Genomic DNA, 15,051 nt, shown 5'->3' with positions numbered 1-15,051 from the left:
GCTATGAGATTCTGGGGTTTTTTAAGGTCAGTCTATGACAATGAAAATTACAGTCTGGCTAATTTTTTTCTCAAATCTCTCACAGAAGAGAAACTAAAATAATCTGTCCAGAAGCTCAATAAGTGACTTTACCTCTGTTTCCTCACTGTTTCCTGTGAGAAGAAAGGCCTTCTTGAATCACTTCAACTGAGCTGTACATCCTTACACTGCCACACCCAGCTCCTCTCCCATATTTTACTTCTGAGAATTCCTTCCAACATTTTGTCTCTAAGCACTGACATTATAAAGTCGCTTCCTATATTTTTTGTTTCCAATACAGGTGCTTTTCTGCACTGCTTCAGTTCTGCAGAGTCTATATTCCTTGTGGATTTATGCACAGATTTTCATTTCAAAGACTTAACAGCCCACCTCGTTGCCCATTCTCACTTAAGTCTTTTCACAAAACTACTACCCATCCATTTAATGTGTTTATTAATCCCTTGGCAGCTTACTGAGAACAAAAGCAGATGCAGACATACCCAATAAAATGAAATGTGCAATACAGAACTAACCAAACTTAGTAAGACATTGCGCTACTTGCTCACAGTATTTTTCCCAGCACTTTTTTCTCTAATTGGACCATAAATTCTGCAGGAAGAGATGGATTTTTTTCTATTGGCCATATTTACAGTAGCCACTGTTTGAAAGAGGGAAAATGAAAAGCAATGATCAATACAGGATTTACACCAAAACTTAAGAGACAAAGATAATGTTGCCTACCTTTGGTAAAAAAGACACCTCCTTAAAAATTATAAATATTATGTATGTGTAACTTTCCTTAGCAGTGCTGCTTTTTACCATTTTCTTTTCCCTTTCAACATGCTCTAAACACTTTAAGTTTCACTCAGCTGCCCTGTTAACAACGTAATAAAGAAAAACACTGCTTTAAAAACAAGTGTTCCCCATAAAAAGTTAAAGACAACTAAATAACTACATAAACATCCTCTTCCTTTCAGTCCATTAAAAAGATCCTATTCATTTGTTGATTACTACACAGTAAAATAGAACTTCTAATAAGCAGACACGTTAGAATTCGAGAAATGTTTAACACAATGCCACTTAAAAACGCGGCAAATATTTAACTTAGTGCAAAGCATTATTTGTGCTTCAAGACACAAAACTTGAGAGCCCGGAGTTATATTTCTATCCAAGACGATCCATTTACTGGATGCGTTCAGGGCCACCCCTGCACAGAAAGGGGAAGCACAGAAGAGCTTCGGACCCGAACTTCAGGCGGCTCTACGAATGAAGTGAAAGTTGGGGACGGCTCTGGAGAGCCAGACGTGGACGGGATTCCTCGGGGCACGGAGCCGGGACTCCTCGGGGCACGGAGCCGGGACTCCTCGGGGCACGGAGCCGGGACTCCTCGGGGCACGGAGCCGGGACTCCTCGGGGCACGGAGCCACACGCCTGAGCTCGGCTGCTGCGGAGAGCGACACCACCGAACCAGGGCTCCCTCGCAGCCCCGCTCGCTAAAGGCTCTGCTCCCAGCTGCTCTCGGTGCCCAGGTAGCGCTGCCAAACCAGCCCCGGGACTTTTCCACCACCACCTTCCCTGGATCCTGCCCTTTCTCCCGCTAATTTTCCTTACCCCGGCCCGGCCGCTTCCGCCCCGGCTCCGCCCCTTCCTGCGCCGCCCCGGCCCGCACGCACCGCCCGGAACTGCCGCCCGCCGCCCGCGCTGCGCGGGGGAACTGCGGTGGTGGCGGACCTGCCTGGGCGCCTTCCTCCTCTTCCTCCTCCTCCTTCTCCTCCTCCTTCTCCTCCTCCTCCTCCTCCTCGTCTCCGGTGAGACACCAGCGGGCGGGAAGAGGGCACTTGAGAGGAGGAAGAGAGATGATCGGGAGGAGGAAATCTGGGAGAAGGAAGAGGGCGATTGGGAGGAGGTAGAGAGCGACTGGGAGGATGAAGGAAGAGGGGAGCTGAGAGAGGGACGAGCGGGTTTGGCAACAGGAAGGGGGAATTTTAGGGTTGGGACGGGAAGAGGGGCTTGGGAGGAGGGGAGGAAGAGGGATTTAGGAGGAGGCAAAGGGGTTTGGGAGCGGGGAGGAAGAGGGAGATTGGGAGAGGGGTCTGGGGAGGAGAAAAGGAATTTGGGGGTGGGGGGAGGAAGAGCAGGTTTGGGAGCGGGAAGAGGCGTTTGGGACGAGAAAAAAGGGGTTGGGACAGGACAGTAAGGGTAAGTTTAGTTGTGACAAATAGGGTGTTTGGCAGGAGGGAGCGAGAGGGATCCCTCAGGCACAGCTGGCCGCTCTCCCTCGGGCCCGGGTGTGTTTTGGGTGTCCTGCGGGGCCCGGAGGGAGCGGCGGCCGCGCTGTCCCTGTGGGACACGGGGGTGCCAAGGGACGGCCCCTCTGGGCACACGGCCCTGAGGAAGTCCGTGCGGGGCAATAATGGTTGTAGCAGGGTGGTATTTTATTCTTTTGAGCATTCTAAAGTGATGCTTTCAGGTGAGAGGCTTTTCCTTCCTTCCTTGTAAAAAGAAATCCCATGGAGAAATTTGCAGCGAGTAGGTTGCGGAGGGTCACGTTGTGGCTTTGGCATAACTGTTTCAGAAATTAGTTTTTAACTAAAGTTTGCTTCTCTCTCTGAGAAATTAGTGGGAGGATGATATCCAGGAATTTGTACACTTGATAAGTTTCTGTGTGGACGTTGAATAATGCAAAGGTGAAAACAGTAGTGGAGGTGTACTCAGTTTACCAGTGGCTTGAGCCAATGAGCAGTAATGTGTTGAAATGTCTTCAGGTTCATTTTCTGCAGAATATTGATGCTCAGTGGTAGCAGCAGGGCTTAGCAAATCTCAGTTGTGCAGGTACAGTTATCACAAAATACCCTGAGTTGAAAGGCACTCACAAGGATCATGCCATTTATCAGGAAAAGGATTCACAAGGAAAATCTGTCACCACTGCTGCAAGGAATAAATTTGTTAGTGACAGCAGACCAGATCAAATAGTTGATGTCTTCTTTGCCACAAACTTGACCTGTAAGGTCTCCCAAGGCCTTTTGCCACAAGGCAGAGCTTAAGGAGGGGAGGAACTACAAGTTGTGGAAGAGGATTGTAGCAGGATTGTTTCCCTGATAAGTCCATGGGCCCAGGTAGACTGCATTCAAGGGTGCCAACAACTGACAGTGTCTTCACAAAGCTGCTTTCTGTCATCTTTTAAAGGCCATGAAACTGGGGGAGATCCCAAAGACTGAAGAAAGGCAAATATTATCTTCATAAAGGGCAAGAAGGACAAGCAAGAGAACTACAGACTGGTCAGCCTCATTCCTTCCTGCTGTGGAAGGATCGTGGAGGAAGCCATTTGTGGCAAAAGAAGGTAAAAACTGGAAAGAGCCAGATCTACCAAGGATAAATCATGCCTGATCAATTGGCTTGACCTCTGTGACTAAATAGCTAGATCTGGAGATGGAGGGAGTGTTGGATACCATCTGCTGTGGGCTTAGAGGGATATAATGGAAGTTTTCATTTACCTGAGGATATTATTGGAAAGATAGAACCAGTCTTTGTACTCACATGCACAGTGGGAGAATGAGAGACAGCACGATTTAAAACCTCCAATTCAAAACAAAGAAATGAGGACAGTGAGGCATTGGGACAGGCTGCCCAGAAAGAGTTTTTGTATTCCTGTCTTTGGAAATTTTCAGGATCCAGCTGGAAAAGTCCTGAGCAAGCTGGTCTGAATTCAGTGTTGACTTTGCATTGAACAGGAGGTTGCAGAGGGCGACCATGTGGGGTCCCTTCCACAAGGAATGATTCTGCAATCCTGAAATAATTCACTGTTTCTGTGGAAAAAACAGCAAATATAGGGCATTAGTGTAATTTTTTAAATATTGGATAAGCTGGTTACAGTGATATTGATTGGAATACTAATTTAAAAGAACATTGTAAAATATGTTGTAGAATAGAATGTAAAATTAAGGATGCCAGTACTAGTAACTCCATAGCAGGAGATCTTATACGTGTCTCAAAAGATTCTTTGAAGATGATGACAAGGAAATTAGAACTGATTAATACAATTGTTCTCATTAATACAGTTATCCAGACTACTGAAGTGCATGAGTTTTGAAATGTCCCTTGTGGAAAGTTACTGAGAAATTATCCTGTCATAAATCAAGTGCTGCTTAAGATACTTAAGTAGCAAAAACTGAAAATAGAAGTTCATTTTTTTCTGCTTTTAAGATTTTCCTTGATCTACTTTCTTAAGACTCATTAGATCTGAAAGTGACCTGTAAGAGGCACTATTGGAAAATAACCAAAATCTGCCACTGTCACTCTTAATAGCTGTAGTCAGGAAGGAGGTAAATTCTGAGGAACAAAAGGACAGGGAAAAGTGAATTGATTATATGGTAGTAAATGAAAAACAGTGTAATGAGTGTGTTGGAAGGAACTATAAGCTGTTGATTCATGTGACTGTGCTTTAAGGTAACTGCTACATATCTTGAAGGTAGCTGAAATGGATATTTCAGTGAAAGGCCTTTTAATCATAAGTGGCAGTAAAAAATAAAAATATTGATGAGTCTATAAAAGGTTGGCGTAGTAGCAAAAGTCCATAATACCATTGCAATGTAAATAGAAGAGGTGTACTTTCTTGAAAAAACATCTTTAGTAGTACACCTGCCTCAGAAAATAATAGGAATAGGAGCTCAGAGACAGATGGTTGAAAATATGACCATATCTGAAAATGTAATGGAAGTAGATCCATTTCGCTGCAAGTTATGATGAATAAAATAACACATGGGCAGGTATGTAAAACAGTAGATGGCAAATGAGTGAAAAAACGAAGAGGGCTCCTACACCCTATAAATTCTAAGTTAAAACCCTGAAAGACCATGTGTTCTGTAGAGTGCCCAGTTAAGGTTGATTGTGTTTGACAGAAGACAATAGTATGCTAAAGAAATGAAAGAATCCTAAACTTCTTGGATATTTTAAAAATAACAACTCACTGAATGACATCTATGTTTCCCCATATATTTAAATCACTTAGAATAGTCCATCTTGGGAGGTAAAAGAGACCTAGGTTGAGAAAGGTGCTTTTAGGGTTAGGCTGATGGGGGAATGCTGGGTTGCAAAAGGGTCTGCTGGCTTGGTGCAGAACCCTGTTCTGCTCAGGGTTCAAGGGTTTTAACACAGCCCTCTGATCTCTCAACTGCATTTTCAATCTAATGCAGAAAAGACAGTGTCATACTCACTTTTTTCTAAATAGCATTTTAATTTTTATTTCTTATACTAAGATTCTACTTCAAGAAGAAAGTCAAGGAGGTCTGTCTTGCAGAATAGCCTATGGCATCATCATTGAAACACTCTGCTGTCCTTGTCTCAAGGCTTCACATTGCTGTATGCTGACTTGACTGCCAGAGGAGCAGTTTGTGCATTAAGACATGAATGAATGAAATTGGATCTTAGGTTTATAAGTGTCAGTCCACTGTTTGATACTTAAAAACAGTTTGAGCTGTGAACATCTGGAAAGGGCCACTACCAAAAGCAATAATTTGCTTTTTGGACTAGGACAGACGTTATTAGTAGCCTTTTTGACAGCAGTGTTATTATGGTCCCATAAGGAGAGCATAGTTATCAATTTGCTTTTTTCAGATGATGCTGTTTTTAAGACAGTTATTGATGTATTCGTCTTTGAATATGCTTCCCTTCTCTAACTCACTAATAGATTTTTTAAATTTGAAAATGCATTTCTAAACTGAGCAGACTTTAACTGTTTACTAAGCCCAGTTTCCTCTCTTCTCATGAGAAATTTCTTGTGATATCTTAGTCGTAATTGCAGTAGCCTGGGACATTATAATTGTCCTCAAGAGCAGAGAAAGAATTGCTGCAATTACATAGCAAATAAAGGAATAAATATGGAGAACCCTTTTGAAATTTGGGGTTTAACAGTTCCTTTCAATATACGTCTTTAAAAAGCTAGAGCTAGAAACAAATCTAGGAAGTGTTACCTTCAGAGAGATGAAAATTCAATTATGTTTACATTTATTCTCAAAATATTAGAGAATGCCTGTGAATGGCTGCCTGTTTCTCATGTACACAAGTATATATTCCTAGCAGAATTCCTCTTTTGCTCAGAGAAGAACTTGAACAATTTTTTTAACAGGGAGTTCTACAAAATTTCTGAAATTAGTGTATCGATTCTGAGGTTTTCATTCAACAGCAGGTTTAGCAGAGTCCTGGTTTAAGAGTGTGTGGTGCTGACACTTGGAAGGCATGTTCACAGAACAAAGAAATGTGGGACATTATCTACCCACAGATCTCAAGAGCAGCCTGAACATTTATCAGAGGTAGATGGATAAAGAAAAGAGGGTATGTGCTTTCTGTGCTCTGTGAATTCACTTTTTGTCATCATCAGAGAGAGACGGAATTGCCGGGACGGGCCTTGCGCTGCAGTCTGTGCTTGATCAGTGGTACAGCTGAGTAGCTGGTGGGTAGCACTTCCTGGCAGAAGTTCTGTGACCACCAGAAAATGATTTGTCAAGTAGCAAAGATTAAGGAAGAGAGAGGATGCTCTTGAAGAGGTTTCTTAACTCTCTGCTGGGTCCATTGATAAAATCCCTATGAAGTTCTGTACGTTGAACTCCTTGATGATCTCAGTCAAGCGATTCTCTGGTGTCTCGTGAAAGCTCAGCATGAGATAAAGGTTCCTGGGGACTTGTGGGCAGGTGTTGAGGGAGCAGCCTGCCAGTGCTGGTGTTTAGGCCAGAGAGGTAAACGTTCACTGCCATGAATATGAAATGGAATTCATCAGCTGAAAAAGCTGTCCATATAGTGCTTTTGATGAAAGAACTGATGAAAGGCTTTTCAAGAATGTCTTCTAGATTATTGTAGGTAAAAACGCAAACCCACAAACATCCTGGTGTGTTTTAAATGAGACTTTTAAGGATTATTAACAATAACAGTTCTCATACATTTTTAGAAAATATCAGGAAACTTCCCATGTTATTTCTTAAATTATTAATTGTCATTTACTTATTTAAGTTAGGTATCTATCTTAGTAGGAACAATTTCTGGTGTAAATGCTGTTCCTTAGAGTTTTTTTAAAGAAATTAACATAGTGCTCCAGAGTGCAGGAATATATTGCTATGAGGCAAACAGTTTTTTAAAGTCATTGTAACATTTTCCTCAGTTTATTCTATTTCCATGGACACTGTGGCATCTTGCAGCTCTGGATAGTCATTATCTGACATGACACTTAGACTGTCACATGAGTATGTGGATAGGTCACAATCTGAATTACAAATTTTTTCACTGTTTCAGCTAAATTTAAAAATGTACTTTTCAGCTATTTTTTTTATATATATATATACACACTTAGCTGTTTATATCTTACATGCTGCAATGAGCTGTTCTTTTGAGAAGTTTAAAAAGTTAATTTTTCTACAGGTAAGATTTTTCCTAGTTGCTCTTAAATGATCAATGAATTAGAAATCACTGTATGTGCAAAAAGTGTTAAGGAGAAGGGTGGTAATTGCTTTTCTTGAAGTTAATATTTCTTTTGCATTCTTTTCAATATTTTTATGTATGAAATATCAAGAATATGATTTTTTTTCATTTACGTAAGTATGATGAGTTTCATTTCTGAATATCGTATATGCCAAAGAATGAATTTGACATTTCAGATGTCCAGTCATATTCTAAGTTCTACAGCACTGAAGTTCACAGCCATCTTCTAATGATAATTAATTCCCATATAATCCTTGCTGTAGTTTAATATAGTTAAATTTTAAAAATAAAAGAAATAGTCTGTTTGCCACATGCTGTTTGAATTATGCTCCATGTGAATAAAGTTGTCATTGTTTTTCTTTTTTCTTTTAATTCACGTTGAAGACACAACTATGGCTGCTACAGTGAACTTGGAGCTGGATCCCATTTTTCTGAAAGCCCTGGGCTTTTTGCACTCCAAGAGCAAGGACTCTGCTGAAAAGCTGAAAGCACTTCTTGACGAGTCGTTGGCCAGAGGAACTGACTCGAGCTATCGTCCCTCTCAGAAGGTACTGGTGTTGGGGAGCATGGCTCCTTTCTGTGTGCCTTAATAAAGCTCCTGCTATTCCTCTTTTACAGCTGAAAATCAGAAGTTGAGGAAAAAGTAATTATGGAATGTTCACATTCATCATTCTCCTTTTCCATACAGCATAATCCTTTCAATTAATGGAAGTTAATGGGAAAAAAATCTCTTTACCTTGTTGATCCACCAAGACTTAAAAGAGATATTCAGCATTATATCAGACTTGCTGTGTAAGGTGCACCCAAATTTACCTATTTCTGCAGTTACATTTCAGAGCTAAAAGTTCTTTAAGATATAGATTACATTTGCCACAGAGAAATAAGAAACAATATTTTTTACCAATAAAGCTGTATCTCTTTCCTTGAAATTCTGTTGATGAAATTATAGTAGAAAACCACCAAATGGTTCAAAGCAGAAATTATTTGCAGGCTGAAACCATTGCTGTCCAATGGACAAACATTACTTTTCATCTACTGAAAATCACTCAACACCTGCTAGAGAGAATATTTGACTCTGAGATGAGCGTATGGAAATAGCCAAGTGGGGACATCCTCGTGCTGCTGTGTATTGCCATATGGATAATGAGCTCTTGTTCTCCCCTAGGATGCCTGCATGTCAGCCTGCTGTGTTCTAATGATGGTCTGTATGCTGATACATTTGCAATATTTCATTTCTACGTGGCTCCAAATAACTGAAAGGCACTAGTACTGCTCAGCATACATCATGCTTTACTGTGTGGTCTAACTCCTTTCTGTTAACTCCCTGAAACCTAACACAGATCTCAAAACTCTCAGGTGCCTGTCATCTCAGAGCTCAAAAAAGAAATGTGTGGTTTAAAGAGGAAGCAGGGAGCAGAATAACCATGCAAAGAGGCTTGGGAAGCCAATTCTAATAACAGTTTGGCTGGAAGTCACCTGCCCTCAGGTGAAACTGAGGCTCAGGCCAGAGGAAGAAATCTTTTGTTCTCTTTTCAGTTTATATCCAATAGCAGCAGGACTGCAAAGGTCAAAAATGAAAAAAAGTACAAGCATTCCTTTCCTTGCATTTGCAGGCTGCAGGGTGAATTTGTGGTTGACCGTGAAATCCAAGAAGAGAGTAGGGAGCACAGGATTACCACAGTCAAGTCAAGGAACTTGGAGGGCTGAAGCTCAGGGCTTAGGACCTGTCCCAGTATACAGCAGAGAATTGCTCCCGTCTTACCAGCTGAGAGGGATTACCTTGCTCATGTCCATCAGTGTGACTGAAACTCATTTACAGCCTCTCCTGACTATTATCCATTTGCTGACATTAATGTGTCATTAATGAGAACAATTGATTTCTGTTGATATCTAAATTTATTAATCTGATAGACAAATATGGACTGAGATTAAGAGGAGGTCAATATTTCTCTCCATGAAGGAATGAATTATTGATTGGTTATATCTGTTGTTGGCTTGTGTTTTTAGCTTGTATTGAATTTTGTCCTTAAACCTGTCTGAAAATTCATGTTCATTACCTCTTTGAATTTTAAAAGCAGAAATGTCTCCTTTTTAATTAATGTTCCAAAGAGGATCTGTCTTTGGAAAAGGAGCAAGTTTTCCTCAGAAAGGCGAGTGCAATTCAAACACTAATTTGTTGATGTAATATGAAATTATTTTAAGAAATGTTTTTTTGATAGAAAGTGTATATGGAGATGATCAGTGTTGTATGGCATATTGTTTGCCTGTCCTGTTATCTCACTAATTGCAAATTAGGTAGGAACTCAACAGCAGAATTTGGCTTCAATTTTTGTTTCTGTTTCCAGGAAGTAGAGCAACCAAAAGTATCTGTCACCAAACCCATTAAGCAAGAGCCTAAAGCTTCATCCAGTTTGCCTTCTGGCAACAACAATGGCAAGCCCACTGCATCAGAAAAGGTGAAAAAAGAAGCAGAAAAGAGATCTGCAGATAAAGTAAGTTATTTTTGTTCTCTAGTGAAATAACTTGGCATATTATCTTCAACTCTTCTAGCCTGTGAGCTACAATAGCCAGGCATGTTGCCATTCGGGCAATCTAATAAATGTCTTCTTGTAATTATCCTGTGATTGTTTTCCCTGCTCATTGTGGGGAGGTTGGACTTAAAGGATGCCTTCCAAACCATTCTGTGTTTTAAATCCTAGGAGATTATCTCATAAAAGATTACTAAAATGTAGGAAGTTGAAATGTGATATTCTCAAAGCTTTTTCAAGGATTTTGAGGTGAAGTACAAAAAGGGAGCTTGAGCTTTTAGTTCATAAATATTTTGAAGAAAATATGTAATTAAAGAAAATTCATTGTGTGTATGCTGCATAAAGTACACCTTCTTATACTGCTGATATAACTGTTCCATTTAAACTCATTTTAATAATCTGCTAGTTTGTTGCATTTTCACATTGTGTGTGTGTTTAATAGACAAAAGGGGATCCTGCTGAAGGAGCTGATGCACCAAAGAAGCCCAGGGTAGAGAAGCAAGAGGCTCGCTCCTCTCCTATTACAGTTCAGACAAGCAAGGATTTATCCATGCCTGATTTATCTAGCTTTGAGGAAACCAGTGCTGATGACTTTGCCATGGAAATGGGATTAGCCTGTGTTGTTTGCAGGTAAGTCAATATTGCTTCTTTCCAGCTAGGTTTAGTTAGCTTTTTTTTTAATTGAGTTAATGCTTCTCAAAGTTTTAATTCCAGAAATAACTTAAATCACTTAATATCCAAAATTAATACATTTAAGGTTCCTTCATGAATAAGAATGGTTTCTTGAAAATGGAACTTTTAGAGTGAACGAGCTTTTCTTCTGCAGGAAAGGACAAGTGAAAATAAAACTAGATAAGATGCAAAGCCTATCATGACAAATACATTTTTCAGTTATTGAAAAACAAAATATTAATGGCTAGCGATAAGCATTTTTAAAAAATCAGTTCTCATCTGAAAGCACTTTTAGGTGGTATTAGTATGAGATCTGTATGTGTTGCTCTTCTTTTCCTACTCATTTGACATTAGTTTACGCACAGCCGTGTTTTATCAGCAAATATATCTTGCCGTGAAGACAGGTTGTTTTTAGGTTCCAGTAAGGGCTCTAAATCTGGACTTATTAACTGGTACTAGCAGTCCATTTCTTGTTAACAGATGTACAAAATACTTTTGAATAGCCACCTCAGGATCAAATCACCCACACCAGGATTTTGTTTCACAGATCATTTATATCCTTGTTAGGCCTCAATGCTGCCAAAAGGAGCAGTTTGGCTCTCCCAATTTTACCTCCTTCCCTGGACTGTTTAGGGGGGTGTATTGCCAGTAGAGTTTGTGATCAGCTCAATCAGCCCTTGGATCAGCTCTCCTCGTGGGTTTTTCAGTAGGTTTGGGTTTCAGTCAGCTCAGTAAGAGCAAATGCTTATGCTGGCACGTGTGTGCAGAGCCAGGACAGAGAAGAGGCACAGGCCTTTTGGCAGCAGTATGTATTTTAGCTCAGCTTGAGTCAGTTGGGAAGTGGTGTGCTATAATATTATTCTTTCATCATTTCCATGGTTATTCCTGTTGTGAAAATAGGGAAGTGTTGTCAGTGCACAGAGGATAAATGTCTGTAGTTACAGATGATTATTCCAGTGACCAGTTGGGGTCTGATGGGATTTCATGTTACTCCCATGTGTTAGATCAAATATTTAGTTTCTTGTTATAGACATTGAAAAAGGAAGAAGTATATAAATATCTGAACTTTACCTTTTTTCCTGCAAATTCCATTTTTGCTGTCTCCTAAAAGAGGCAAAGCCCCATTCAGTGGTATGTTAAAATGCTACTAAAAATAGTAAGGTATTACCTTATTTGGCAGGAGGGGATAATGAAGTTTCATTTATACAGTCTTGACTGAGGTGGATGAATAATTCTGTGTCTTCCCTGGCAAAGAAAAACACTTGCAGGCATAATGAGAAATGCCTGCAAAGTAAGGAAACAGAAGAAAGAAAATGCAACTCCTGTGCCCAGTGCAGCCAAGACTTTGGAAGGCACAGGCCAGATACATGGCTCCATTAGCTGTTCCACAATCTGTGTTTATTTAACCTGGCTGCTGAAGCTTTGCTTCTTCCTGTTCATGGTCACCAATGTGAGTGTTCTTGTAAAAGATGTGTCTGCCCTTCCTAACTAAAATATCTCTGGTGCCAGACAGAGGGAGAAGCACTGCTGGGGAAGGAACAGCTCATTAGAGAGAGTGGCAACAGTCACCCCAACACTCTGGATTGTTTTCATTTTACATGGAACATGCTGAAACTGATGTCACATGGTTCTCTATGTCCAGCTCACACTGGACTGGATGTTTTTCAGAGGATTTGTGCTTTAAAGTTCTGAATCCACATTGGTCAATGTTCGTCTATTTATTGCACCCTTTTTGGGGTAATACCTTGAGCCAAAATAATAACATCCCTGTATGTTTTTAAAATTACATCTTTTAATAACTCAATTATTCTAACATTTGTGAATGAAAACATGTCAAATTGCAGAGTTGGTAGAGTTCACAGCAAAAGAGTTTATATTTATATTGCTTGAGAAGGCAAGCTAACAAGAACCCAGCTGTGGTTTCACAAATGCAAAAAAGTGTTTTTCAATATTAACTATTCCTTTTTAGAGATGTAGAAACTAAAGCAGAGGCATGAAATGTTTCTTCAAGATTTGCCAAGTGTCAAATGTATTTTCATAGTGATTAGGAGCAATTAATGTTAATGCCTGTGGTGTTTTTCTTCTTGTTCTTTTATGTGAAGTTAGTTGTTCTTTTTTACTGAGTTAGGCCTAAGGAGGGGAGAAGTATTAAAATAACTTCATCCTCTCCAGTACTTGTAGGCTGGGAAAAGCAGGACAACTCAGCAGTTACGGAGGCTCCTCAGTTGTACAAAGAGAAGATACTACAGGAAATACTACATGAAATTTGTAGATGATAGCAAAGTTTTCCTCCCAAAAAATTATTTTTAAAAGACTGGTTTGGAAATAACAACCTAATTTTCTATGAATACTTGTTTGCTTGATTGGTTTTTAGGTTTCAATACTTGTTTGTTTTAAAACCTAAAAAATCATTAGGTATGTTTCTTAGTTATCTTATAATTTAAAAGTAAGTGGTTTAACTTGTTTCTGAGCATGAAGAGTTCATAGGTTTTTATTCATTTGGGGATTGGTTTTTGTAGTTTTAAAATAGGGTGAGTCTCCCTCCTTGAGACTCTTTGTTCTGATCCAGTTTATTTAGGAATAAAAAACAAACAAAGCATCTTTTAAATATGCTGAATGTAAAATAATGGACCCTAGAATTTCAGAAAGGTTTCCCTTTCTGTTTTTAAGTAGCCTGTTTAAAAGAGAAATATTTCTTAGAAAATGTTCCATGGACAATACCTTCAGACTATGTTTTTCTGTTATATAAAGAAATAAGGGATTACCTTTCCCCACGTATCTACAAATAGAGTTTCCATGGTTACCTGGGTACCTGCTCCTCGGGGATATGAGCAAAAGCAGCTTAGCAATTAAATAGCTTGATTTGTCATCTGAAAGAAGGAATCGTTAGGAAAATGGTATTTGGGTAATTCACAGGCAGACTCCCAGCCATGTATATATCACTAATGTGTCATTTATACAGCGTGATTACTTTCAGCAAGGCCCACACAAAATGAAGCCCTCAGCACCAGCTTGCATGTTTGCTTCAAGGCAGGACTGCACAATTAATCCTTTCTATTCCATCTCTCCATGAATCTGGTATTATCTCAAATTCCACGTGTCTGTTTATGGGGTAGAGACCAAAGGGATGGCTAATAAAACATCTTCAAAGTAGCATAGAGCTTGGGTGATGATGCTTTTAAATCCTGCAGCAGGAAGCACTCCTACATGCTTGTCATTGAGAAATTATTTGTTCTTGAACTGTATTGCTCTGCAGCTGACAGCAAAATTACCCAAATGGAGACTGTCCCTCATATGCTATTATAATGAGGGAGTTGTAATTGGTGTGCTGTGATGTATCCATAAAATGCCCAGGTGAACCAAAGCAGGCAAGACTTACATCTCTAAGCTAAAAATCAGACAGGGAAATCAAGACTGCCATATACATGTTTAATAGAATGGAAGTCTTCAAATCTCTTGAAAGAAATTGCCTTTAAAAAATACCAAATTTCAAAAATGTTAGTTAGGAAGAACTGATACAGGAAGGAATACATTCAATTTGCCACAGGTAGAAAATATATGTGAAAGGAAAAATATTTTTTTTTTTTTATCCTAAGCCTTGCAAAATTTTTAACAATTGGATAATCCTCTAAGTGCTTTCTCCCATAATCTGTTCTTAACTATTTGCTCTGCAGGCAAATGACAGTTACTTTTGTGAATCAGCTAGTGGAGTGTCAGGAGTGCCATAATCTCTACCACCAGGATTGCCATAAACCTCAGGTGACAGACAAGGAAGTGAATGATCCTCGACTTGTCTGGTATTGTGCCCGCTGTACCAGGCAGATGAAGAGAATGGTAGGAGTCAGTTTTTTGTCTCGTGTGAGCACTATTTGAATACAGCAGGCTATTTCTACTGTGTGAGAATATTTCCTGGGTTAGACAAGTCTTAGGAAGCACGTTGGAGAGCCATTTTTCTCAGCAGTGCTTCCCTTGCTGCAGCTGTGGTTCTTAATGTAGCATCTCAAGGAGTATTCTGTAATGCACTTCTTAAACAAAGCTTTTTAAAAATCAGAAGGTGAGTGAAGAAAAGTGAAATAGGATTGTTTCCTGCTTGGCAAGCAGAAGTTAAAACCTCTGTTTTTTTTATTTCAGGAGATACTCAGCTTTTAGTAATAGCTCTGCAGTGTAAGTGTTCCTCTCAGCTTTGGTTCTTTTCCTGTAGGACAAGACTGCCAATTTCAATCTGACATGTTGAATGCTCTCAGGGTCAAAAATAAGCTGAGGGTAGCACATTCCACTTAAAAAAAAATAATAATAAAGGCTTTTTTTTAATATTTTTATCTGCATGACTGAACAGTAGCCTACCAGAGTCCCACTCATCTCATTA

General features: G+C 39.7%; 2 protein-coding genes across 13 annotated transcripts in view; one reads left to right on the top strand and one right to left on the bottom strand.

Moving 5' to 3' along the window:
• GSTCD (glutathione S-transferase C-terminal domain containing) overlaps positions 1-1,702 on the bottom strand; it is a 45,909-nt gene extending 44,207 nt beyond the window's left edge. The window contains exon 1 of one of the 3 annotated variants that reach the window (XM_059844210.1): positions 1,630-1,702. Coding sequence is in view for 1 of the 3 variants with exons in the window: in XM_059844209.1 (XP_059700192.1) it covers positions 760-840 (81 nt within the window). In the remaining 2 variants the exon portion in view is untranslated. Of the gene's footprint in view, positions 1-132; positions 739-759; positions 1,562-1,629 lie in introns of those variants that run through there. The other 2 variants (XM_059844209.1, XM_059844211.1) reach the window with 2 other exon arrangements.
• INTS12 (integrator complex subunit 12) overlaps positions 1,682-15,051 on the top strand; it is a 31,621-nt gene continuing 18,251 nt past the window's right edge. For 8 of the 10 annotated variants that reach the window (XR_009486188.1, XR_009486185.1, XR_009486187.1 and 5 more), the window contains exons 1-6: positions 1,682-1,826; positions 3,205-3,358; positions 7,870-8,033; positions 9,831-9,977; positions 10,456-10,643; positions 14,360-14,519. Coding sequence is in view for 3 of the 10 variants with exons in the window: in XM_059844212.1 (XP_059700195.1) it covers positions 7,878-8,033; positions 9,831-9,977; positions 10,456-10,643; positions 14,360-14,519 (651 nt within the window). In the remaining 7 variants the exon portion in view is untranslated. Of the gene's footprint in view, positions 1,925-2,181; positions 2,489-3,204; positions 3,359-7,869; positions 8,034-9,830; positions 9,978-10,455; positions 10,644-14,359; positions 14,520-15,051 lie in introns of those variants that run through there. The other 2 variants (XM_059844213.1, XM_059844214.1) reach the window with 2 other exon arrangements.

Source organism: Haemorhous mexicanus, chromosome 4 (assembly GCF_027477595.1).
Source record: "Haemorhous mexicanus isolate bHaeMex1 chromosome 4, bHaeMex1.pri, whole genome shotgun sequence".
Lineage (NCBI taxonomy): Eukaryota > Metazoa > Chordata > Aves > Passeriformes > Fringillidae > Haemorhous > Haemorhous mexicanus.
The sequence above is the reverse complement of the archived record's forward strand: the minus strand, read 5'-3'. Positions and strand labels throughout refer to the sequence as shown.